Source organism: Elephas maximus, chromosome 6 (genome assembly GCF_024166365.1).
Source record: "Elephas maximus indicus isolate mEleMax1 chromosome 6, mEleMax1 primary haplotype, whole genome shotgun sequence".
Taxonomy (NCBI): Eukaryota; Metazoa; Chordata; class Mammalia; order Proboscidea; family Elephantidae; genus Elephas; species Elephas maximus.
In genome coordinates, this window is record NC_064824.1 from 71,230,988 (window position 1) to 71,254,386 (window position 23,399).

Genomic DNA, 23,399 nt, shown 5'->3' on the forward strand with positions numbered 1-23,399 from the left:
CTTCTCTAAAACATCATCAGAACAAAAACTTTATTCTCTTGTTTCTGACTTTCCACAGTTTCCCTGTAACCAGGGAGTGTAAAATTCAAATTCAAAACCCAGAATACGTGACCTATACCTTTGCAACCTCAGCTCACACTTTCCTCCACAGAACCATCCTCCCCCAATCAACAGTCATTTTTCTTCCCAATACCCATTCCCACTTTTTGCCCACATCCGAAATGGATTCTAGTTCCCTCATCTGATTTCTGCTCTGTTAAAACCACCAACCAGAGCAGTAGACCATGACCCTTCCTCGAAATTCGAGAAGGTACCTACTGTTGGTTCTACCGAAGCAGCCTTCATCCCTATCTCCTCAGGAATATCTTTGTATGTCTACTCCCTTCCCAATTTAACTTCTGTAGGACAGTAAGTAGTCTCCTATCTCTTTGTATCCTACTGCCTATCGCCACAGTAAATGTTGATGAGAACTGCCTTGATGGAATTGGTAGTGTTACTACCAACAAGATGGTAAGGTACAAAGGGGCGAAGAAGTCACTCCGCCCCCTTCCCCCCCCTCCGCCGTTCTCCCAACTACAGGGCAGGTGCACTTTGAGGACAGGGAAGTCCCCTAACAGCCCCCCGGGGGGCGCGCAGACGTCCTCGGTGGGTTCCTGGGCGGATCGCAGGCCTCGGTGATGAAGGCCCCGGAGGCCAGAGTTCGTTCCCCACGCCCGGCTTGCTGGCGTGTGTGAGCGGCTGCCGGGTAGGCGGGCGTGCCAGGCGAGGGCAGGGGGATTCCGCGGTTTCGCGGTTCCGCGGTCGGAGGTAGGTGGTGCTGTTGCTGTGACTGTCTTCCTCATTGGCGCCGGGCGGAGAGGCGGAATGTTCAACTCCTGACTCGGCGGAAGCGTGGAAGCTGCGCGGGCCGCCGTCCTCCCGGCCCTCTGCCGCCGTCCTCGCTGCGCGCGGGGCCTCCGCGCCCAGCTGCTGCTCGCGCCCGGTCGGGGAGCCAGGTAAGGGCCAGGCTGGAGGCCGCGGAGGCCAGGGAGGGAGGGAGGCAGGCCCGCCGCGCTCGCGAGTTGCCCCATCGTCTCGGGGCCGAGGCCCAGTTGGAGGCCGGAGTCCAGCGGGCCTAGGGGCGCCCCACAGGGCACCCCTTCCCGGGCCGGGCTCCGCCCAGGCGGTAGCGGCGGGAGTGAGCGTTCCCGGCTTTCGCGGAGCTCAGTGCTGGACCTCCGCAGCTCCGCGACCAAGTGCAGCTCGGGGAAGTTCGGGCCCGACAGACGGAGAAGTTGGCGCCGGAAGAGCGGGACGCAGTCCCGAGCGTCTCAGGCTTTCTCGGCCCTGGGCATGCAGCGCGGTCGTGGGACGCCTCGTCGCTCGCGGCGCTCCTCCTCCCGGGCCTCGCTTCCCATCGCAGAACACGGGGCCCGGCCGGCCGAGCCCTGGACCCCGGGGCGGGTAGCGCCGGACAGCCGGTTTGCAGGGGCGAAACGCGGACCTCCCAAATCAGGGCAGGATGCAGACCATTTCCCATCAGAGGTCTGTGCGTGCGAGCAGAGACGCCTAACTTCTGCTTTCTAGGGCACTCGGCCCAGAGTGGTATTTCCCACCGACAGTGACGGCTCCCTGCCCTTCCTGAGGCGTCCTTGAGCAACCTGGAGCTCGCAATCGCCCGCACACTCGAACTTCCCCACTTTACTTCCACGAGAGCAGAGGGGATCCCCTTGACTGACCCCTTGGAGGCCCCGGTTTCGTGCACGCTGAGACCTGCCGCAGGCCCAGAGACGAACGCTGAGGCTGCCTCCACGCCTGCTCGCTCGTGACAGCTATCCTAAAAACTTTAAAGCTCGTTAGATGACATTGAATTTCTTGAAAAATGGGGTGCTATTATTAGATTTTTCGACTCGTTTGTTTGTTTGTTTTGGTATTATTAGATTGCCGAAAATGTATGTTCCTGATGCGCTAGATACCTGGCATAAGCACTGTTATGGGGGACTTAATTACTATTTGTGTTAGTTTCTTCAATAATGAAATCAACACAGTTTAGTGGCCTATTCCAGTGTTATTAACAGTAAGCAGCTTGCAATACTGGTGTGTTAGAATCGTATTACAGAATTAATTTGAGGATATCTGAGTTAATATTGTTAAAGTAGACTTCTGTATTCACCCTAGAGCTGTTGTAGGAGAGCCTTCTGGCTTTCCTGACATTAACTAAAGTGAACAGCCAGGATTCAGTGGATCTAGACCTGCAACATATTTTAAGACAGGATTAGACAAGTGAGTCAAGGCCAGTTAATGACGTCTTTGTAATGGGACCATCTCTACAATGAAATTTCTTGCTGTTTTTTCATTTTAAAAAACGTATGTGATAGTGGCATTTAAATTATGGTTTTAGTCATTTGTAGAGCTTTTGTTTGCATTCCTGCTACAGTAGTGAGAGACTTGGGAGATTGCAAATGAATGTGAATTTAGTTTGTTTGGAAAGAGAATTCAGATAAAGAAAAATGGTCTTTTGGAGCTGTGTGTACTGCTAATTTTAATCTTTAACACTCTGATTCCTACTATAACTTTTTGGGGTTATTTTGGGAGTTTTTTGTTTTTTTATATATAAGCTGGAAAATATTGTTTAAATCCAAAGTTTTAGCAGTTATATTTCCAGGTAAGTGACCATAATGCAATGGCCAGGACATTTTTTTTCCTTGTCCAGGAAAGCAAATAGATGGTTGATCTCTTTTTCTAATTCTTTTAGGGAACACTTAGGTCACATTAAAGAGAGAGAGAGAGTAATATCCAAATATTAAGAATTTGGATCTAAAAATGGATGGTCAAAGATCTTGGGAACTAAGGGACCTTCTTGCCAAAAACAGAAACTTGGCAAGTTGCACTGTATATTTTAAGTCAGTACAAGAGTAAGTGTTATTGGCAATACATTGGCTGAGTGCTTATCTGGAATGAGTAGTGAAACTGACTTTGATAGGGCTACAAAACTGTGAACTGAAGTCATGAGGGGCATGGAGTGAATAATCCATTCATCAGAGAAGACACTTGAGAAATTACAATGACGTTTCTTGAAGAGTTCAGACATAAAGTGAAGCTATTAGTGTGGAGTTGAAAGAGCAAATGGATAGTTGATTCTGGAAATTGATAGATTCAGAGATGAGAAGGAGAGAATCTTTTTTTTTTTTTTCAAACAAGAAAAAAGTGTGCACGGTGATACAGTGTTGCTTGGAATAAGATTTTTAATATCTGTATCCTGAGGTGTAGGAAATAAAAATCAACCTGGATCATTTGTTTTCCATTTTATTCCACCCAGGAAAGATTGACAGGGAGGGTACCTTGTGTATCTAAATGTAATAGGAAGAGCTAAGGCACCTTTTGTTCTTACTACAGGGAAGATGAGGCTAATTGTCTTGTGTCTATTAGCCCTGCCCCACTGCACACAAATAAGCAGAGTTCCAGCTGTGGCCAGAAAACTGTACCTGTTAAGGGAAGAGAGCTATAATGCTAGCGCTTAGGTTGGTTTGATTGATACATGGGTGCTTTTGTGTGAAACACTGCTATGGACAGCAGAAGCATCGATTATGCCCCAAAAGTGGTTAAATAGTCCCTACACAGTAGAAGAGTCTGTGGGAGCAAAGCAGCCGCACATTTCACACCCTAACCCCAGCATCACAATTCCTAATAGGAAATTAAAGCCTCATTGAACTTAGGTGGATGCTAAGCAATCTAGCAATTACTGTAATAAGAAAAGGTCTGCTTAAAGTGGTGGTGGAGGAGGGAGGGAAATCAGAAGAAAGAGGCAGAATGAGATATAGTGGAAAAAGACTGATATGGCATGGTGGAAAAAATGATTATGACTTGGAGTCAGACCTGAGTTTGAATCCCAGTTGTACCACTTGTACATATGTAGCTTTCACACCCTTGATCCTTCGTTTCCTCAGATAGGAATTGGGGACAGTAATAGCTGCTTTATAAGGATAAACCTATGAGACATCACATGGATATGCTTGAACTAATGCCTGGAGCTTCAGCCACCATAGCTGAGTAGTGGAGAAGGCTGCTTTTCCACATTTCTCACAGTTTACACAGAGAAGGATATATCCAGCTGGGGCTTGCTCTTGGTAGCCTGCCCTGTCCCTATATCATACATATGTGTGTATGTAGGAGGTGGGACCTTTTCATAGTTAAACTCTCCTGCTTTGAGTTATAAGGATTTCTAAATTGGCTCTGTGTACCTCAATGTTTATATACAGCTTTGTAATATTCTTGAGGGAGGATCTGAAAATTAATGGATTTAAATATCTATATGAAAAATTTAGAAGTTGTATGAATAGGTGAAACTACTTAGAACGATTCTTAAAGCTGATTGTGAGCACAGCTTGTCTTCAGGGCCCAAAGCCCTTCTTTCTGGACTCACGTCTGGTCTTCCACATAAAAAAAAAAATATAGGAATACCAAAATGCGAAGGAAAGAATTGTTCTCTTCTACGTTCTCCCAAGATCTAAAGGTCATGGAGCAAATATTTGCTTATTAAACTTTTCTACCAAAGTACTCTACTGCGGGGAAGGATGAATGTGTTCCTTCGGGGATCTGTAAACACGACTATCGGTACCCCCACTGCAAGCAAGAACTCTCTTTGCAATCTCATTTTTTATCATAAAAATTCCTGTGGATTTTGCATTCTCTTCTATACTATTATTTTACTTTATTGATTAAGCCAGTACAAACAGACATTAAACAGATTTATTCCCCCAAATCTTAAAGTAAAATTGATCCTGGAGGATATGTGTTTATTCATACATCCTTTGTGCATTGCTATATGCTCCAGGTGAGGGAATACACACATTTGAGGAACGTAGGATTGGTCCCGATGAATGGAACTTCGTCAGTAAGTTCTGCCACCCGGCCCACTGCAGAGGTAACGCAATTTCGTTTTGCGGAGAAAAGAATAGGTAATCCGGATCATGATCCAAAGACTTTATTTCAGTGGTTCTACTGTGGTTTTCAAGATGAAGACAGCTCTTTGTTTTGGGAGTGGAAGGGGAAGAGTGAGTTGTAGGATGGAAATCTGGAGTGTGTCGCACCTTCCCAGCCAGTTTCGGCAGGGCTAGAAACAAGAGTTGAGTAGCATAGGACCTCGGGGTGGGTGGGAGACTGGCTGACTGAAATAAGCCTTGTTTACTTACAAGCGGCTGCGTCTTCCCGTCTTCCTCCCCATATAACCAGTAAACCAGTTGCTGTCAAGTTGATTCTGACTCATGGCAACCTCACATGTGTCAGAGTAGAACTGTGCTCTATAGAGTTTCCGGTGGCTGGTTTTTCTGAAGCGAATTGCCAGGCCTTTGTTCCAAGGTGCCTCTGGGTGGACTCGAATCTCCAAACTTTCAGTTAGCAGGCAAGAGCACATTAACCATTTGCCCCACCCGGGGATTCCCCACCCCATATACCTGTGAATTATTCTTCTAGCCAACCCATAGAAACTGCCCTTTCAGCATTTCCTGCTTTATTCAGACTCGGATCTGATTCTGTTCCTTCATGCCTCTAGTGGTTCAGCATAACATGCCTCCAGTTATTAAACACTAAAACCCCTGCAGTGAACCACGACATAGATTATACCTACTTCACGTTTTCTTTCTGGGCTTCTATGTGCGCGTAGACACATTTCCTGACAGCATTTCTGTGGCATAAGTGCCACTACCCACCACATTTCTGTCCCTCTTATATTTTACTTCTGGTAACAACAAAGAAGTGTGTCCTGGAAGTCTGTTTTCATTATTTGAAGTATTAAAGTACAAATAAGAATGCTTCAATTAACTGTTGTTGTTACCCAAAACCAAACCCGCTGCTGTCGAGTCGATTCCGACTCATAGCAACCCTATAGGACAAAGTAGAACTGCCCCATAGAGTTTCCGAGGAGCGCCTGGTGGATTTGAACTGCCGACCCTTTGGGTAGCAGCCACAGCACTTAACCACTACGCCACCAGGGTTTCCCTGTTGTTGTTAGGTGCCGTCAAGTCAGTTCCCACTCATGGGGACCCTATGTACAACAGGACGAAACACTCCTGGCCCTGCTCCTTCCTCACAATCGTTGTTATGCTCGAGCCCGTTGTCGAAGCCGCTGTGTCAGACCATCACATTGACGGTCTTCCTTTCTTTCGCTGACCCTCTGCTTTACCAGGCACGACGTCCTTCCTAAGGGACTGGTCCCTCTTAATAACATGTCCAAAGTACATGAGATATAGCCTGTCCATCCTTCCTTCTAAGGAACGTTCTGGCTTTACTTCTTCCAAAACAGATTTGTTCATCCTTGTGGCAGTCCTTAGTTTATTAACTAGTTCGTTTTTATTTTAACCTTTACTGTGACTGGAGAGTTATATTACCTGTATGTAAAGCACAGAAATAGGAAAAAGAAAAAAAAAAAGGAGACTAGCTATTCTGTTTTTAACTTAAAATTTGCTTCTCTCAGCTGTCCAGCATGAAGAGCCTTACTCATTGTGCCCAACCTGTTCTTTACAGGATCAACTCTTGCCTGGTGGTGGTGTTGGAGAAAGGCAGGAATTATCTGTAGGAGACACAGCAGTAGTTAGTTCTGTTCTCGTGCCTAGTGTCTCAGGTATCTAGGGCTGCTGTAGCAGAAGTACCACAAGTGGATGGCTTTAACAAACAGAAATTTATTTCTGCACAGTATAGGAGGCTAGAAGTCCAAATTCCAGGGGAAGGCTTCCTCTCCCTGTCACCTTTGTGGAAGGTCCTTGTCTCTTCAGCTTCTGTTTCCTGGTTCCTTGGAGATTTCCATGTGGCTTGACTTGACATCAATCTTCCCCCCTCTCTGCTTGCTTGCTTGCTTGTTTAATCTCTTTTATATCTCAGAAGAGATTGACTCAAGACACACCATGCACTAATCCTGTCTTATTAACATAACAAAGACAGCCCATTCCCGAATGGGTTTATAACCATAGGCATAGAGATTATGATTTACAACACATATTTTGGGGGGACACAATTCAATCCATAACACCTAGTCAGCTCTTATCATTTTTAGTGATTAAAAACAAACAAACATAAACAATAGGGCAATAGTCCTGTTCAGGAATAGAAATCTTTGAATCTTAGACCCTGGTATTATGGACAAATGCACCAAGCCAGAACTTTCCCCATTTTTTGAAGGCAAGAATCTTACAAAAAAAAAAATTGCAGAACCATGATCCAAGTGGTATTGCTGTAATACACATGATGATAAAGCACATTTTTATTAGTTTATTCACTGACCTATGTTAAGGAGGCTGAAATAATAGTAGCGTAAATAAATATTAGAGCAGCAAGGTTGGCAAAAAAAAATTAGTTAGGGGCTGAGGGCTTTTCTCTAGAAGGTGTTTGTGTGTGTTTATGTGTGTCCAGATCATGATAAAAAAAAAAAAGCAAATTAGTTTTCCTTCCTATATTGCATCAAAAATAAACTTAACTATTTACTTTTGTGAAGTAAGAATAGAAGAAATTGTAAATCAGGGATAGAAAAAGAGGACGGATATGAGTTCAGAAATTATAGGTCCATACAAACTTAAAAGATAGAAAAATCCAGAAAAAAAAGCCCGAAGTCTTATTTTCTGGTAAAGTTACGAATCTTTTTATAAAATAGATTTAACTTAAAAAAAATATGATATCCAGTTATTTAATGAAGCGGAATCTGCCAGGCGCTCCTTGGAAACTCTATGGGGCAGTTCTACTCTGTCCTATAGGGTTGCTATGAGTTGGAATCGACTCAATGGCAGTGGGTGTGTGTGCGTGGTTGCAGTGTCTTTAGGTAGCTGCCTGTTTGTCATGCAGTCGTAAAACCTGGAAAGAAGACAATGGCCACCAAAGTGAGTGCTGTATTTGAATAAATAGACCTAGAAACCCTGGAAGCTAAAACGTGCAGGCAGCACTGTTTTAACCATTTAAATATTCTTTTTATGAAAAAGTGTTTAAAACAAAAAGAAATAAAAAACACTTACTGGTGAGGCAAAAATTACCAAAACTAAGAAAAAAAAAACATAACCAATAAACAGAGAGTGAAAATTATGAAAACATACACAAAGAAACACTGATGAAAAGAATTTAGAGATGAGTAGTACATTTATCTTTAATAATAGATCTGCAAAACTAATGAAGCAATTCTGAAAATGGGGAGAGGAAAGCTGTTGAGGAAAGCATACTGACTAAGGACTGGAGAGCGGATGGCTAAATATGATGTCAGGACTTACTGTAATAATTTACCAGTTAACCAGTTGCTGTCGAGTTGATTCTGACTCAAGGCAACCTCCAATGTGTCAGAGTAGAACTGTGCTCTGTAGGGTTTTCAGTGGCTGATTTTTTGGGAGTAGATCCCCATGCCTTTCTTCTGAAGTGCCTCTGAGTGGACCTGAACCTTCAACCTTTTGGTCGATAGTAGAGAGCATTAACCATTTGTATCACCCATGGACTCCATTAAAATAATTAGACAACAACAGTTTCTATTTATTGAGTGTGTACTGTGTGCTGAACACTAGGCAACGCACTTTCCACAATACCTCCCACTTTCCAACAATGCAGAATACGTATCATTGCCAGTGAGGAAACAGGTCATAGAGGCCGAGTACCATGACCAAAGTCAAACAGCTAGCAAACGATAGAGTTTGGAATTTGCTACCAGATTTCTCTGACTAGGGTCTTTCTCCTCAACCATGCTGCTGCTGTGTTGAAATATCTGTTATCTGAAAGTTAGATCTATTAAAGAATCCAAATAATACCATGCAAACCTGATAGCTTCTGGGCTATCAATTTTAAGACATTTGGTAACAGAATAGTAGGGGTTTAGACTTTTCTGTGTATGGGGTTTGGAGATGCTATAGTCTTTTGATCATGATAATCTTATTAGTGGAAATCTTTTTGATGAAACATGGAAACCAAGAGATGGCGTCTAAACATGTTGAATATCTGGTATCGGTCAATAAACGACGCTAGACTCTGAAACTGGACCTTGAACAAAGGTAGGAAGAGCAAAAGTCTGAGTTCCACTGCTGAAAAAACAAAGGGGAGGGAGAAATGAAAGAGGAGAATTGGACCAAGTCCTACAGACTTCTGACTTCTATATTGATTTATGTGAAGTTAAGAAAACAAAAGTTTTTTTTTTTTAATTCCTCCCCCAGCGGTTGGATAATGTCTTCAAATATGACAAAACTAGTCTACATGGAGTTTGATTATCTTCTCTCACTATAGCTATTTATTGAGTGTTTCATGTGTGCCAGGCTCTGTATGATAAGTACTTTTCCTGTCAGCTCTTATCCTGACAAGAGCTGTGCAAAATAACTGCTGCTATATCCATTTTCAGATGAAGAAACTGAGGGTCAGAGAGCAAAAGGTGAAGGGTTCAGTGTTACTGAGAGATGGAGACAGAGTTCAAAGTCATGTCTATCTAATTCTGAGACCTTTCTTTTTGTATGCTAGAGTTTTGGGGGTTCTTTTTTATTTTGTTTTTAATTCAGGGCAAAAGTAGAGGGGGGAAAGAAAAATGACTTATTTGAGGTCAACACTGATCTGAAAAAATCAAGAGGCAAAATAGATGATCTAGAGAAAATAAATCCTTTATTTTCCTTACTATAAGTTAATTTTTAAAAATTTAAAGAAAATTTGTCTTACTATTCAGACACTCAAATAATTGGATTCAACTGCCAAATTAGTGATTTTCAACATTCTGAAAGATGTGATACCCTATTATGCTTTTTTTTCTCCCTGTAATACACTTGCTCTAATCTACCCTATAGTGTTGTATGGTAAACTTTAACATTTAAAATAGTTTTGAGAATTTATGAAACATAAAGTTAGGATGCTGTAAAATTAGGACTGAGAATTTTTGCATGGAGAAAAATTACCTTTCTTGTGTAAAAGCAATTTTTTTTAACATGATGAGATGAAAACATCATTTGATTGAGTGTACTCTATAAATAAATTTATATAGAGGACTCTTATTACTCAATTCTGGTATATTAACTGGAGAACATATCTGAAAGTTAGAACAAAATTTGATCAGGTAGCAGTTTTCCCCAAGATGCTCTAAGTATGGTTAACTAGCAACTCAGAAATCCTGTTTTTCTGGCCATAAGTTGAATGTCTTAGAATAATGATTTTAAATTTTAAAGGAGAGAAAGCTCAAGGGTACATATATATGTGGTCTAATATTCATATATTTAGGAATGATACTCTCACTCATGTTTTTCAGCTAAGACCGTGATGCTTTGCCAAGCTTGCTGGAGTTAAAACCTATACTCACACACCCTAGATTGTTAGTCACTTCAGTAATCAGATGAGACATAATTTTTTATGATCTTACAACACATTCAAGTAATTGCATAGTTCCATTCATACGTAGCCAGTTCCTAAATGGCAGGATGTATCGCAAAGTGAGTAAGAGTAATTCTAAGAAGAACATGACTAGTTGCTTCATGTCAGGGGGTGAAGATCCTGTAGAACCGTGCTCCTCAGAGGTCAGCCTTCCTCTGGCACCCTTAAGCCACTTTCAAATATGACTGATCCTACCTCAGTTCATCCTATTCTTTGGGATTACTCTGAACCAGAAGGAGTTAGATTGATTCATATTGACCTCAACTTTGGCATTAATCATGATAAGTTGATTTCTTTAGGATTGTGTACCGTGTAGGGTTGCACACACCGTGCTTTTTTTTCAATCAGTGTTATGGTTTGGTTTGGAAAGGATTTCTTCCTCCTGTCTTTTCAGTTCTCTCTGTCCGGTACACACTAAGGGGCTACGTTGCATGTAAACAGAGCTGAGGCATTCAGTCCAATATGAATTTCAGTCCTTGTGGAAACACAGTCTATCAGGAGGTTTGAAATATGGCTTAAACTCAGAGGGGCCCAGTCCTGGAAGCCCCAAACATACTCTCCTCAGTCTCCTAAGAAGCAGCATTTTCCAAATCAGATTTTGCTTCAGAACCCTCTCAAGGCACTTATAAAAACAACAGGTCGCAGGTTTTACTTAATCCGGTTGAAATCCTTCCAGCTACAAAACTTAAAATGGAAGAACAGCCGGAAACTAGTTTATGAATTCGTTCATTCATTCCGTCAACAAATATTTTTGAACAGAAAAGGTACATATTTGTGTGCCTAGCTGTGTGCTAAGTGCTGAAGGTATTCAGTTTTAAATAGAAATGGGTTTTACCTTTAGGAAATTATGGTCTGGTGAGAATTAAGTGGGGTAAATGAATGGGTAAAGAAAGAAGGTGCCATGGCACAGAGCGAGGAGCATTTAACTGCTTATGAGGCTCAAAGGAGGTGGTTGGGGACCGGAGTGTGCTGGGCAGAGAAAGGCATTCGATGCAGACACTAGCCTGTGCAAAGGTGTGGAGATGTGAGAGAAGACGGCTTATACTAGCAAGTGTAAGTTGCTCTGTGTGTGTATGAGGAGTGAGAAGACATGAAGTAAGTGATGCAGAAAAACACAAGAAAAATTCCCAGCATTAAAGGACATGCATTACAGTCTGAAAGGATAATAAGTATGCTACAGTGACTGAAAAAGACTCACCCCAACCATGTCACTAGTAAACACAATTAGGATTCTGGAAATGAAAAGATGATCCTAAAAGCTTTCAAAGAGAGCAAAAATAATATAAAAAGGGTTAATACTAGAGTAGCAGCAGACTGCTCAATTGCCACATTAGAAACTAGAAGGCTGTGAAGTACTACTTTCAAAGTTATAAGGAAAATAATTCCTGCCTAGAATTGCATATCCAGCCGGGCTATCAATTAAGACATTTTAGGACACTCAGATTCTCTAAGAGGTTACATCTGTGCATTCTTAGGTAGCTGCTGGGGGGATGTACGCTACCAAAACAAGAGCCTAAAAAGAGAAGTCAGAAGATCCAAGAAATGGGGTCCTGTAGAGGAAAAAGGCGATGTAGATTCTTAGGACCATGGTGAAGGGAAGTCCCAGGACAAGTCAGGCCTAGAGAGCAACCATTCTAGATTGAATCAGGATGAAGGGTCCAAGGGAAATGTCCGCAAGAAAAAATAGAAATGAAAAAAATGACCTGATATTTTTGCGAAATTGAGAGTTTTACGTTTCTTAGGGGTGTTTGATGAGGTGAATAAGTGATACCAAAACTAAATCTATTGCTGTTGAGTTAATTCCGACTCTAAAGGACAGAGTAGAACTGCCCCATAGGGCTTCTAAGGCTGTAATCTTTACAGAAACAGACTGCCACATCTTTCTTCCGTGGACCTGCCTGGTGGGTTTGAACCGCCAACCTTTTGGTTAGCAACCAAGCTCTTAACCAGTGCGCCACTAGGGTTCTGAGTAAGTAATACCAAAAACCGATTGTCGTTGAGTTGATTCCGACTCATAGTGACCCTATAGGACAGAGTAGAACTGCCCCATAGGGTTTCCAAGGAGTGATTGGTGGATTCGAACTGGTGACCTTTTGGTTATCAGCTGAATGCTTAACCACTGTGCCATCAGGGCTGCCCAGGTAAGAGATAGGTGTATAAAAAATTGAGCAAACAGCAAAAGACAAAACAGGGCAATTAATAACTCTAGAAGAAACAAAAAGTTATCTAAGAAAGGAGATATAGTCATTGAATCCCTCATGGCACTACTGGGAATAACATTTACTTTGCAGACTTCTGCAAACTTTGAATGTTGATTTACCCAAAATTTACAAGATAGTTGGAGGCTGCAAGGATTATGAAAAAAAAAAATCCTTACCTTCCATACCCAGATTCAAACTGCCATCTTTTTTGGTTAGCAGCCAAGGTCTTAACTTCTGCACCACCAGGATGCCATATCTTCTATAGGAAGAAGTTAATATATAATATCTAAATTGGAAAAAAACCAAGAAATAGCAATATAAGCACATTATTTATAAATATGGAGGTAAATGCCAGAAGAAAATACTAAAGGAGTCGACAGCACAATACTTTTGTTTAGACTGTCAATCTAAATTATCTAAACTTTGGAGTATAAACAAACAACTCTTCCTCTCTCTTGCCTTCTCCCCAGAGTAGAGCAGGGTTTGGTTAGACTTCACGTAAGAAATCAGCATTCTTCAGTGACCTGATGTTCCTAAAAAGGAATTGCTGGTCAGCTGCACATTAAGATCTCTGAGCAGACTATATACCAAAAAAACAAAAAACCAGACCCATTGCCGTTAAGTCGATTCCCACTCAAAGCGACCCTGTAGGACAGAGTAGAACTGCCCCATAGGGCTTCCAAGGAGTGACAGGTGGATTTTGAACTGCCATCCTTTTGGTTAACAGCTGTAGCTCTTAACCACTGTGCCACCAGGGCTCCAGACTGTGTATATCACCCACCAAAGCCTTGAGTTGTTTATGGAGGAATTATGTCAATTTATATATATAGAAGCTGCCCCTGCCCCCTTTTTTATTTTGAAAAGTCAAAACTCACAGAAGTTTGGAAAGAACAGTAAAATACTCATATACCTTTCACGTAGATTAGTTGTTAGTATTTTGTCACATTTGCTTTCTCTCTCTTTCTACACAAATACCCTTTTTTTGGAAGGGACACTGAACCATTTTAAAGTTGTAGAAATTGTAGATATCATGCTTTAATGCTCCCGTATATATTTCCCAAGAAAAGGACATTCTCTTACGTAACCAAAACACCGTTATTTACTATGGGTAAAATAATGTTACATAATGTATAATTAGTATTGCCCTAAAATCTCAATAGTACCGTAATAATTTTTTTTCTCTTAATCCGGAATCCAGTTAGGCATCACTCATTGCATTTAGTCATCATGTTTAAGTTCCTTTTATGCTAGAAGTTTCTCTGTCCTTTTTTTTTTTTTAAGTCTTTCATGACATGACAATTATGAAGAGCTGAGGCCAGTTTTGTAGACTGTTCTACGGTATGGGTTTTGTCTTTTTGCTCCCTCATTGTAAAACTTTGGCTAATAATTTTAGCGAGAATATGTGTACACGTTTATTGATCCACCAGTTTTTAGATTTTTATGTAGGTGCAAGACTTTAGCCCATTGTTTTGCTTGTTGGTTGGTTTTTCCTGCTAACCTATGGTTTAGCGCAGAGTATTAAAAGAATGACCATTTACCTGGAGAATAGTAAAACTCCTTAGACCAAGGAAAATATCACTGCAGTAATCTCTGGGAGGGGTAATCAGTTCCCCTGGAAACAAGCATAATATTTTTTTTAAAAACATTCTTGGCAGTGTTCTTTGGATGATTTAATACATTGGGTTTTTAATCAAGGGCAAATTTTCTACTCTTTAATTAAGTTCTGCTACAGTATATAGCCCAGAGCGTCACTTCTGGGAAAACACTTGGCCAGCTTTTCTGTCATCGTGAAGCTGAAAGTTTGCTTTTGGAATCTAAACACTGGATGTGTGTTCAGTTTGCACATCCTTGTGCCAGGATGTTCAGTTGCTTAGGTTATGTGTATTTTGTGTGAAGTGAGTGCAACGTGGAGAGATGGCATGCTTCAGATGCCAGAAGAGCTATGCAAGCTTGCTGTTGAAAGCACGCTTCCTGATTGTCAGGGCTTCATGATAGGAGACCTGGTGACACAGTAGCCTTTACGCAGAGCTCCTGCGGATGTGCAGGAAGTGCCGCTATAGGTTTTGTCAGGGGGGAAATCTGAGCCATTTTTCTGTGGACAGCTGGGTTTCAAGGTCTGGACAAGTTGCTGTTCAATTTTGCACAGGCTGCCAGGGTGAGTGTTTTCATTTTGATTTGTTTATCGTCTTGCTTTTCTTCCTCCTAAGTCAGCAAGGTTCTTTCTGGAAGTTTCAGAAGATTCATTGTATGTATTATTGAAAGTGGGATTCCAAGGATTCGTTCTAACATGATATTGGTAATTCAACTTCTCTTTTCCTTTCTCTCTACAGATTTTGTGGAAGTATACTACTTTGTCATTATGAGATGTCGTCTCTCGGTACCTCCTTTGTGCAAATTAAATTTGATGACTTGCAGTTTTTTGAAAACTGCGGTGGAGGAAGTTTTGGGAGTGTTTATCGAGCCAAATGGATATCACAGGACAAGGAGGTGGCTGTAAAGAAGCTGTTGAAAATAGAGAAAGAGGTAAGGTCTTTTCCTGCCATCAGAAATGGTCGTGATAACACTTATGTAAGCTTTTCCAACCTAGAGTCAGAGGGTCACAGGGCTGCAAGAGACTTAGCGCAGCCTTTGGGGCCGATCCATGGGGCCGTTTCCCAACTTCCATTCTGGGAACCCCATAAATAGAAATTATTGCAGCGTGTGCATTAGGGTTGAGTTTTACTAGGGGTCATCTGAACTGAGAGGATTTCTTTCCATGGTGTGAAAGACTGAATGTTCTCTGAGCTCTCCTAGAGGCTGAGGTGAGATTTCAGATCTTCCCAGGCTGTAGGCTCTTGTTTTCCCTAGGTCAGCCAAGAGGGGTTAGTAGAGAGTAATGTCTAAAGTGTCCATCTCCTTTCTTCTCTTTGAAATAGTGTCCATCAGGAGTTGTCTTTGAAAAAGATAAGAAGCACTACTTTTTTTTTACTGAAAAAAGCAATACCAGTTTCTGGACTTTACCTCTACTTGAGGCCAACCATGATGGGCTTTGTTTAATAAAGAATTAAATGTGCTAGACTTTTTTTAAATTTTAGATTTTTTAGATAGACAGCTGCCCTACTTTTTAAATCAGAAAAGGTCCTTGGCTTTCAGAGCTTGAGATTTGTGCTAGTCCTAGACTAGCTTAAAACCCTGAAACCCTTCATCTTTCTCAGGAATATGACACACATGGTCCCCACATTCATTTTGGTCCTGTGAGAATCAAACTAATTGCAGAGCTGACCTGCAAGGGCTCAGAGGCACTGATAACTTTTAATAGCTACCCTCTGGAGCCTGTTTTGGTCATTTCTATTTATGTCTTGTTTTGGTTAATTATTGTTCTTTTCAATATCTTTTATTTATTTTTTTTATTTTTATTGAGCTTTAAGTGAAAGTTTACAAATCAAGTCGGACTCTCATACAAAAATTTATAAACACCTTGCTATATACTCCTAACTGCTCTCCCCCTAATGAGACAGCACACTCCTTCCCTCTACTCTCTCTTTTGGTGTCCATTCGGCCAGCTTCTGACCCCCTCTACCCTCTCATCTCCCCTTCAGACAGGAGATGCCAACATAGTCTCATGTGTCTACTTGATTCAAGAAGCTCATTCTTAACCAGTATCATTTTCTATCCCATATTCCAGTCCAATCCCTGTCCTAAGAGTTGGCTTTGGGAATGATTCCTGTCTTGAGCTAACAGAAGGTCTGGGGACCATGACCTCCGGGGTCATCGTAGTCTCAGCCAGGCCATTAAGTCTGGTCTTTTTATGAGAATTTGGGGTCTGCATCCCACTGCTCTCCTGCTCCCTCAGGGCTTCTCTGTTGTGTTCCCTGTCAGGACACTTATCAGTTGTAGCTGGGGCCATCTAGTTCTTCTGGTCTCAGGCTAATGTAGTCTCTGGTTTATGTGGTCCTTTCTGTCTCTTGGGTTCGTAATTACCATGTGTCTTTGGTGTTCTTCATTCTCCTTTGGTCCAGGTGGGCTGAAACCAGTTGATGCATCTTAGATGGCTGCTTGCCAGCGTTTAAGACTCCAGACGCCACTCTCCAAAGTGGGATGCAGAATGTTTTCTTAATACCCAAACCCAGTGCCGTTGAGTCGATTCCGACTCATAGCAACCCTATAGGACAGAGTAGAACTGCCGCATAGAGTTTCCAAGAAGCGCCTGGTGGGTTTGAACTGCCGACCCTTTGGTTAGCAGCCATAGCTCTATTTTGTTAAGCCAGTTGACTTAGATGTCCCCTGAAACCATGGTCTCCAAACCCCGGCCCCTGCTACTCTGGCCTTCGAACCATTCAGTTTATTCAGGAAACTTCTTTAATTTTGGTTTAGCCCAGTTGTGCTGACCTCTCTTGTATTGTGTGTTGTCTTTCCCTTCACCTAAAATACTTCTTATCTACTATCTAATTCAGTATCTTTTTAAAGTGAACTTTTCCATAAATATCCTTTAATCTCTCTGAGTGATTTCATTTTTTTCATTAACTGGTGCCAGTGAGCCATAACAATTGATTAGAGAAGAAAACCCAAATGGTAGCACTTTGTGGCATTTCTTCCCAGCAGTGCTGCGTGATCACCAGCTGTGTTTTGTGGTTGAAGTCAGGTCAGAAGGACTAAGATACCTCTCCCTCGGGGTATCCGTAGTTTTAGAAAGCCTTAAGAAGTGAGAACTTTTAAAGCCAGTGTGTACACAAAACAGAAGGGTACTGTGTAGAAAGGTTTGTTTTCTCTCCCATTTCTTGATCAAAAAAAAAAAGAAAAAAGTTTGAATAGTAGCCAAATAAAAATTTTTTCTTATTCTGAACTGAACCTAGCTTCTTTGATCTAGTGAACTCTTTAAGTCCTTTATAGGCAAGCATTATTACCCCCATTTTAGAGAGAAATAGAGCTCTGAAAAATTTATTGTTTCCCCTGAAAGGGCACGTGGAATCCAAGAGGTCAGGCCCTCATACTCGTTTACCAGATAAGAATAGAAAATAAACCAGTTCCATCAAATTTCTATTCAAAATGGCATGTAAGTATGCTAATATTTTAAAGCATTTGGCCATGCACCTTCAGTGCAACGAGCATGTTCTTATATGATTGTTGGAGGTGGGAAAGATTATGAGACACAAGAGAGACTTTGGTAGGAAAGTATACATTGCAGCCCATTTATCCCATCTGCATCTCCGCCTACATATAATACCTTTTGTATTATCTGAGAGAAGGAGCCCTGGTGCACAGTGGTTAAGCACTCAGCTGCCAACTGAAAGGTTGGTGGTTTGAACCCACTCAGGTGCTCTGCAGAAGACAGACCTGGCAATCTGCTTCCATAAAGTTTACAGCCAAGAAAGCCCTATGGGGCAGTTCTGCTCTGTCATGTGGGGTCGCTATAAGTTGAAAATTGACTCAGCAGCACCCAACAATAACAGTGTCTTTGAAAGAACCATAAAAATGACATAGGAAAGCAGCTAGGGTGAAAGCAGGAATCAGAAGAACTGCCAGCCCCTGGTTTTGTGTAGGTATTTAACCTGAGTATGTTTAGATCAGAATTGGAGTTGATTACAGTAAACTACAGGAGTATAACTCATGAACTTGGGAGTGGGAAAAACAGAAACTCAATTTCACCCTTGGGGTGGTGATCCCATGTGTGCTGTGACATTTCGGAAGCAGACTGCCAGGTCTTTCTCCTAAGTCACCTCTGGGTGGGTTAGGACTGCCAACCTCTTGGTAGTAGTCAAGCACTTTACCAGTTGTGCCACCCAGGTGCCTACAGAAAAAAAAAAAAAAACCAACCAAACCATGGCAGCTGAGTCGATTCCAACTCGTAGTGACCCTATATCATCTACAGAGAGATGGTAAATTATGGTAAAGCATCCCTACGCTTACTGAGTCAACATGGGTTTGAGATGTAAAAATATTTGGTTAGGAGTTACTGGAAAAAAAAATATGTATTTCTTGTGTAAATTATTCTCATACTTTATGAAATAATGTATTGGCTTGTTGGCTAGGTGTTTTCTAAGTGATAAGATAAGGAAAATTTACTCTGGATTTTTTTCCCCAATCTACAGAGTCAATCAGTCCCTTGTCATTTGGTCGTTTTTACCAATGAGTCTTAAAAGCAATGGGACATTTAATAAAATATTTGTAGCTTACTTCTTGTGATTCTTCAAGAATGACCTGGTATCTGATTTATATTTTTTATGAACTTAGAGAAAGGTGGAGAAAATATGTACCAAACTCTTTAACATGCTTATGAGAGGATAGAAGATGACTATTTACTTTCACTTTATTTGGTGTATTTTACTTCTGTGTTTATTTGTAGACCTCTAATATAATGAATATGTATTGCTTTCCAGTGTTTAGTCATTGCCATCAAGTCAGTTCCAACTCATAGCGACCCTATAGGACAGAATAGAACTGCCCCATAGGGCTTCCAAGGAGTGGCTGGTGAATTCAAACCGCCGACCTTTTGGTTAGCAGCCAAGCTCTTAACCACTGCGCCATCAGGGCTCTTTCTTACGTTTAGTGAGTATATATTACTTTTTTTTTTTTTTAAACGGCATTTACTTAAAATTTCAGTAGCTCATTAGAATTTATTTATTTATTTTTGTTAAGTGCCATTGAGTCAATTTTCAACTCATAGTAATACCAGATGACAGAGTAGAACTACTCCATAAGGTTTTCTAGGCTGTAATCTTTGTGGGAGCAGATTGCCAGATCTTTCTTCTGTGGAGTTGCTAGGTGGGTTCAAACTACCAACCTTTTGGTTAGCAGCCATGTGCTTTAACCATTGTGCCACCAACGCTCCTTTAGACTTTAATTTTTTTTTAAATATTTAAACCTTGAGAAAAATTACAAGGCTAGTACCATGAACTCTTGTATATCCTTCTGGTAGGCTCCTTATTAACATTTTGTAACATTTGCTGTCCCTGTATATTATTTAATTATATATATTCATACATACTTTTACTTTTTTTTCTGAACTGTAAGAGTAACTTGCAGATGTTATGTCTCTTTATTTCTAAATGCTTCAGCATGTTTCTCCTGAGAGTACAACCACAGTACAACTATCAAATTCAGGAAATTTAACATTGATATGATAATATTATCTATTATTCAATCTATAGTCAAATTTTGCCAGTCATCCCAGGAATTTTTTTTATGGAAGTTTTTTTCCAACCCAGGATCCAATCCAGGATGACGTATCCCCTTAGCCTACTTTAATGTAGGACAGTTTCTCTGTCTTTCCTTGCCTTTTATGACTTCGGCATTTTTTGAAGAGCGCAGGGCAGTTGTTTGTAGAATGTCCCTCATTTGGGGTTTGTTTGATTTTTTTTCCTCATGCCTGTTTTAAGGTATCAGTTTTAGTAGGAATGCCATATGTTGTAGTGGGAGTCATATGCTGTCTGTTTGTACCGTTATTGGTGCTGTAAATTTTGAACTCTTGGTTAAGGGAGGGTCTGCCCAGTTCCTCCATAGTAAAAATACCTATTTTCTATTTGTAACTAATAATTAAACTGTTTGGAGATACTTCGAGACGATGCGAATATCTTCCCCCAACAAACTGTTACCAATTTTTTTTAGCATCCGTTGATGATCCTGGTTTGAATCAAATATTGCTGTGGCAGTTTACGTGCGGAAAGCAAAGAATTCTAGCGTAAATGTGTTTTCCTTCTTTCCTCCCTGCCTCCTTCCGTCCTTTTTTGTTTCATTATAGACTTATGGGTTCTTTTTAAAATTTAAGATGGTATAAGGCATTAATCTTGTTATTCATTTTTATACTTAAATTGTCCCTGATCTAGCAAGTGAGAGCCCCTTCAGGCTGGCTCCTGTGTCTTTTTTCTATATCCTCATCATTTTTTTTTTTTTAAACATTTCCTTACTTTCTGGCACAAAGGATAGAATCCTGAGTTTATTTCCTGTCCAATTCCTGGAATCAGCCATTTCTTCAAGAAGCCCTGATTCAAGATAACCTGATACTGGGGTATATGATAACTTAAAAACCAAGGTATGGGTACTAGGATTGCTTATTTTAGACTTTCTTTTTTTTAAAAAAAAAGCTTTTGTTCTTTTAGCAGAATTGATGGTTATATGTACATTTTATTTATGAAAGTATTTACTTTAAAATTTAAAATAATATCTCTGGACAGCTAGTATCTATGATATACTGCTTTAGGAATGTAAATTGGTAAACCTTTTTGGAGAACAGTTTGGCAGAATGTATCAAAAGTCTTAAAATATTTACTTCTATTGAGCCAGCAATTTTACTTCTAGAATTTTATCATAAGGAAATATTTGGAGATGTGCAGGAAGACTGATATCATAGAATGCTTACCTTAGAATTGGAAATTCTAATTTAGAATTGTAAAGAATTGGAAACAACCAAAGTGCCCTACAATAAATTACTGTTTAAAATATGCTGCATCAGGATAACGTAATTCTATTCCATTTGAAAGAATATTTAAAGAGCTAAGAAAATGCTTATAATACACTGCTAAGTAGGGAAAACAAGTTACAAAATATTACATACAATATGATCCCAGGTGTCTGCTTGGTGTCTGTATGGTATTTTTATTTGTCTTATGCAGTCGTCCCTCAGTATCCACAGGGGATTGGTTCCAGGACCCCCATGGATACCAAAATCCTCAAAAGCTCAAGTCCTTTATATAAAATGGCATAATATTTGCATATAGCTTACATTCATCCTCTGCGTTCTTTAAATCATCTCTAGATTACTTATAATACCTAATACAATGTAAATACTATGTAAAGAGTTGTTACACAGTACTGTATTGTTTAGGGAATGATGACAAGACGGGAGGGGAACAAGGCTCAAACAACCAGTGCTGGAGAGAGGCTGAGGATCTGTGAAAGGGTGGGAGGCTACAGCAGGGGACGCCTACACAGCACTTCATTCGTCTGGATTCAGTGTAGCACTCCTTGTGCAGCAAATTCAAATTTTGCTTTTTGGAACTTTTTTTTTCCCCAAATATTTTCGACCTGCGGTTGGTTGAATCCTCAGATGCAGAACCCGTTTATATAGAGGACCAACTACAGTTTCTTTTGTTTTCCATATTTTTCTATGATGATCTTATATTTCTTGTTTGTAACATTTTATTATGAAAATTTTCAAGCATAAAGAAAAGGTGAAAGAATTGTATAGTGAACATCCATAAACCCACCACCTCGGGTCTGCCATTAACATATATGCCTGCTTGAACACGTATGTATCCGCTTATTGATCCCTCTGTTTCTCCACGGGCCCATTTGGATGCATTTCAAAGTGGCAGGCGTTAATACGCTTCCCCCTCAATGCTTCAGGGTGCATATTATTACTAGAGTTCAGGACGTGTTTACAGTTTTGTTTTCTTTTGAGGTAAAATTTATATATAATTAAAATGCACAGATCACTACGTTTTGACAAATGTGAACACCATGCGACCTACGTATGTACTTATATAATCAGAAAAAATGCAATTAAAAAGTTTATAGCTCTGACAATTATGTTACAGATCACTAATTTTCCAGTTTCAGTGTGTGCCTCTGAATGTCGGCTTTTACATTGCTTGTCTGTGGCAGTGCTGCAGGACCTCAGAGGTAACTTAGCTTTACGTTATTTGCAGATTTATATATAGTGCCCTACTTATGTAAAAAAAATTTTTTTTCAATAGAAAAAAATGATGTGATCGTAAGGTAAGAGAAGAAGCTATTATTGCATCATTGTGGTAAACTAGATGAGCTGAGATTAAACTGAACTGTTTAAGCAGAAATTTAAGCAGAAGTGGAGCGGGCAAAGAAAGGCACTGTGATGATGACGTCCTTTTACAACTACTGACCAGAGAAGAATAGTCCTATATGACAAACATTTGGTCGGCTTCACCGCATCAATTTTAAAAAACGGCTAATCAGCTCAGCTTGATTTACTTTTGCAACATGTTTGATGATATATTCGTTGAACCAGACATGTCTATACATGGTTATTTTTTCCCTCTTGGAGAGACGAGAACTTGAAAGCCTTTGTATTAACTCGTGGCTTAAGTGTGAGATATGAAAGAAACATTATTCCATTTTATTTCTCCAAGAGAATTGAAAGGAAGCAGAATCCTCAAGAGGTGAAATATGAGGCATTTTTTTTCATTTGCCTTAGCTTTTGCAAGGCACCACCCCTTTTATTTAAAAAAAAAAAAAAAAATCCTACCAAATTTGGCTCTCAGAGAAGTGTTGGAAGCCAAATAAATTCAAGATTCAAAACTGTTCCACATTGTAAATGTTTATAAAGAGAGAAGATTGAAATATCAAAACTGGTCATAAGAATAGGAACTATCTGTGACTTTTCATATAAAGGGGAAATAGTATGAGATAGAAAATACAATATTGAAATTGACACAGAACTCAAACGAGCTAAATCTAAAAACTTATTATATATAGTTCATCAACATGACAGAATTTAGAGTGTCATAGATGGCAAGTTAAACATTGTTATCACTTTATTAGCTTATGGGAGACTGCTTTTTTTCTCTTTTCAGTTCTATAGCTGAAGGGCTTTTTATTAATGAATTCTTTGCATTTGCTTTAATTGTAGGAATGCTGTTTTCAATATTTACCTCCTTTCCCTGAACAGAAGTACGTTCACTTTCTTTGTAAATACTCCAGTATTAAAAAATATTGATGTGCCAAATACTAGAAATTAAATATCTAGGATGATTGACAACTGCCATTGAGTTCTGGTATAGTTTCTGTGATACTTTGTCCAAAAGGTGCTCAGGGATGGCCACTTGGTATTTTTAAGTACAGAGAGGGCTGACTTGACTATACCAGAGCTAAGATTTTAAGTTGGTACTTAAAATATACCTAACT

General features: G+C 40.3%; 1 protein-coding gene across 5 annotated transcripts in view; it reads left to right on the forward strand.

The window, feature by feature from the left end:
- The first annotated feature begins 625 nt into the window (after positions 1-625).
- MAP3K20 (mitogen-activated protein kinase kinase kinase 20) overlaps positions 626-23,399 on the forward strand; it is a 212,503-nt gene continuing 189,729 nt past the window's right edge. The window contains exons 1-2 of one of the 5 annotated variants that reach the window (XM_049887458.1): positions 626-995; positions 14,873-15,065. In XM_049887458.1, the coding sequence (XP_049743415.1) occupies positions 14,907-15,065 (159 nt within the window). In that variant the 5' untranslated portion in view covers positions 626-995; positions 14,873-14,906. Of the gene's footprint in view, positions 996-14,275; positions 14,698-14,872; positions 15,066-23,399 lie in introns of those variants that run through there. The other 4 variants (XM_049887460.1, XM_049887461.1, XM_049887462.1 and 1 more) reach the window with 4 other exon arrangements.